Source organism: Apium graveolens, unplaced genomic scaffold (genome assembly GCF_009905375.1).
Source record: "Apium graveolens cultivar Ventura unplaced genomic scaffold, ASM990537v1 ctg7722, whole genome shotgun sequence".
In the NCBI taxonomy this organism is placed as follows: Eukaryota; Viridiplantae; Streptophyta; class Magnoliopsida; order Apiales; family Apiaceae; genus Apium; species Apium graveolens.
In genome coordinates, this window is record NW_027420573.1 from 2,618 (window position 1) to 6,134 (window position 3,517).

Genomic DNA, 3,517 nt, shown 5'->3' on the forward strand with positions numbered 1-3,517 from the left:
GATTCCTTTTGGCAAAAACAAGTATATACTCCAGTAACCAACTGCTCCATAGAGGACACTACGAATTAATTGAAGCCTACCCGCAAAGTTAAGAAATTTAGCAGTCCATTGCTCAATACGCTCACATAGTTTACTAACCAGTGGCATACAGTCACGCTGACAGAGTTTGCCTGTGATTAAAGGAAGACCCAGGTAGCAGATAGGCAATAAACCCTGTTGGAATCCCGTGAAGTTCAGAATTTGCTGGACAACCTCATCACGAACATTTGCAAAGAAACATAAGGATTTATCAGCATTGACTACCAAACCTGAGATCTCCGAGAACAGGTTAAAACCTTGCATTAAAGCAGAAACAGATTCCAGGTTACCATAGCTGAAAAGGAAGATATCATCAGCAAAGATGATATGATGAAGATTAATGTCTTTCGTTCGCCAATGGAATCTAAATGAAGGATCTAGAGTACTTTTATTTAAAAGAGCCGTTAAAACCTACATTGCAATAACAAACAAATAAGGAGAGATGGGGTCACCTTGCCTTAAACCCGAGAGTCCCTTAAAGTATCCCTCAAGACTACCATTAAGTTTAACAGAAAACATCGTCGAGGTTACACAAGCTCTCAACCAAGCAATAAATTTTTGGGGAAAATTCATTAAACGGAGAGCATTAAAGATAAAGTTCCAGTTCAATGAGTCAAAAGCTTTATGAATATCCAATTAACAGCACACCTAGGCTGACCAGAACGAAGGTGGTAATTCTTACACAAAGCCTGGGCTAACATAACATTATCCCCAATAGAGCGAGATGGAACAAAAGCAGATTGGAAATGCGAAATAAGAGTCGGCATAACTCCCTTCAAACGACTAGCCAACATTTTTGAAATACATTTATATAACACATTACAACAAGAAATAGGTCTAAAGTGATGCATTTCAGTTGGATTTTCAATTTTTGGGACCAAGCAAATGGCAGCCGAGTTCACTATTCTTGGCAGAGACAAAGTCTGAAAGAAATATAGAATACCCTTTGTTACTTCCTCACCAACAATCGGCCAACTTCCTAAGAAAAATTCTACAGAGAAACCATCCGGACCCGGACATCTATTTTTTGCCATGCTTTTAAGAGTAGTAAGTACATCCTGGGCAGAAAAAGCAGCACACAATCTTTCGGCTTTCAAATCAGAGATCAAAGGTAAGGTGAGCGAATCAGGAAAGTTACCCACCTCCGTAACATTTCCTAACAAACTTTTGAAGTAAGAGGTTGCAATATCAGCCATATCTTCATGCCTAGTAACAGTGTCACCAGCAGAGTTAACCAGAGACAAAATCTTGTTTGAGTTTCATCTTGCTCTACAGGAATTAAAGAAAAACCTGTTGTTTGAATCCCCATTCTTTAACCAGTGAATTCTAGACTTTTGTTTTAGAAATTTTTCTTCAATGGAAAGTGCCTCAGAAAATCTGGAGATCAGGGACTGTTCCTCAATGATTTCACTTTCAGTGTAAGACATATGATTCTGAAAATCAGATAGCGCTGTGCGAGTCTCATTAACTCTTAGATGAATATCACCCACTTCCGAGTTAAGTTTCTTCAAAGCACTCTTCACAATTTTTAATTTACTAGTAAGCACATACCATGGATTTCCCGAGATTGGGTTAACCCAGGCTTGTTTTACTACCTTTAGAAAATCCGGGTGATCCAACAAGAAATTAAAGAATTGGAACGGTTTAAACCCACCTTGATAATCCAATCCCAAAGACGTAGCAGCAGGGCAGTGATCTGAAAGACCTCGAGACAGAAATCTGGCAGAAGACCCCGGAAAAAGCCTATCCAAGATGAGTTAATAAGAACTCTATCAAGCTTACGAAAGATCACTGCCCGGGCAGTGTCTGACTTGCGTGCTATGGGGCATTTTCTTACTTGGTGGGATTCCAATATCTCCAACCCCAAGGATAACACCATCCTTAAATTCAGCCATTCCTGATGACCAACCATTATTACCTCCCTGTTTTCATTCGTACTGAGACACGAGTTAAAATCACCACTAATAGCCCAAGCAGCATCCCTCACAGTATTTTGTAGCCTAGAAGAGATCATTCCACAGACTACGTCTAATCCACCACATCATTAAATCCTAGACAACCGTAAAAAAGAAACGTAACATTAGCTTGAATCAAGGTAGCAGAACATGTCATTTTGTTGAGGCAGAAAGTATCCAAAATAGATAAAGTCCAAAAACGGGATTCCATCCCAGCCATATACGGCCTCCCTGGTGATGGGAATAAGTTAAACAACCATCTAAACCCAGGGGATATCTCCGAGGAGATATACTTTTGGCAACGCTCTCTCCTGAACACGAGTTTCCAAAAGGCCATCAAGGATAATTTATTAGCTATCAAAAATCCTTGATAAAATCAACTTTATTATTAAGGCCACGAACGTTGAAAGTATAAAAATCTAACATCAAAATTACTGAGAAGAGGGGAGGGTCCCCGGGCCATTCCTGACCCTCTTCGCTCGACCACCCTTAAGATGTTTAGCAACATTACACCCTTTGCACCTACTTCATCCACAATCACGTTCTTAAATAATAAAGGAGAGGGAGTACCCTTCGAGAGACTTCCTGAAGATTGTGTAGAGGCAGGAGATGACACCGGCTTCCTTTTAGATTTAACTTCAGTCCATGGTTCCTCATTGACAGTAGTCATCAGACCCTCCCTTTGTGGATCTCCGTCTGACCTTACCCCCTGAAGTATCTCTATCTGGTAATTTTTCTTTCACCACTGGAGCAGCACTAACAGGCTCACTAGGTTCTTCATGATTGGGTGGTGAATTTACCCCAGATTTTTCCTCCAAAGTCGAGATGCTTCAGGACAAGCATTTATACGATGACCCGGGGAATTACAAGCAGAACAAAATAAGGGTTGTTTAGGTAAGAAACCTTGACCAAAACCTCCTTCTTCTCCTCTGTAGTTGGGTCCATATCCATTACCGGAATAGAACTTGGTAACGGCTGCCCCCACCTTATAGCGTAACACACATCTTAGCAAATGGAAGGGATTCCAGCTGGGAAGTAAGAGCATCTGCTGCTAGAGGGATTCCTCTAGCAGCAGATGCTCTTACTTCCCAGCTGGAAATCCTTCCATTTGCTAAGATGTGTGTTAGCTATAAGGTGGGGGAGCCGTTACCATAATTGCATGTACATGATGTTAACATGTAAGTGTACCAATAAATGATGGCAAGTGACTGTTATAAGGTGCAAAGTGACTCTAATATTGTGAGAAGTCACTTACATGTCTGATTAGAGCCAAAATGTGGCGCAAAATTGACTTGTAAGAAAAGGGTACAAAGAGATGGTTAAAGGATGTCTAATTGCATGTACATGATGTTAACATGTTAATTGTATCAATATATGGTGGCAAGTGACTCTTATAGGGTGCAAAGTGACTCTAATATGGTGAAAAGTGACTAACATGGTTGATTAGAGCCAAAATGTGGAACAAATTAACTTGTATGAAAGTG

The 3,517-nt window shown here is 40.4% G+C and overlaps 1 protein-coding gene across 1 annotated transcript; it reads right to left on the minus strand.

Moving 5' to 3' along the window:
• Positions 1-683: 683 nt before the first annotated feature.
• LOC141704334 (uncharacterized) lies at positions 684-2,703 on the minus strand. The gene is made up of 4 exons (XM_074507578.1): positions 2,469-2,703; positions 1,733-2,106; positions 1,369-1,595; positions 684-1,284 (listed from the first exon to the last, which is right to left on the minus strand). Exons 1-4 carry the CDS (start codon positions 2,701-2,703, stop codon positions 684-686), a joined length of 1,437 nt encoding a protein of 478 aa, XP_074363679.1.
• Between the last annotated feature and the right edge of the window lie 814 nt (positions 2,704-3,517).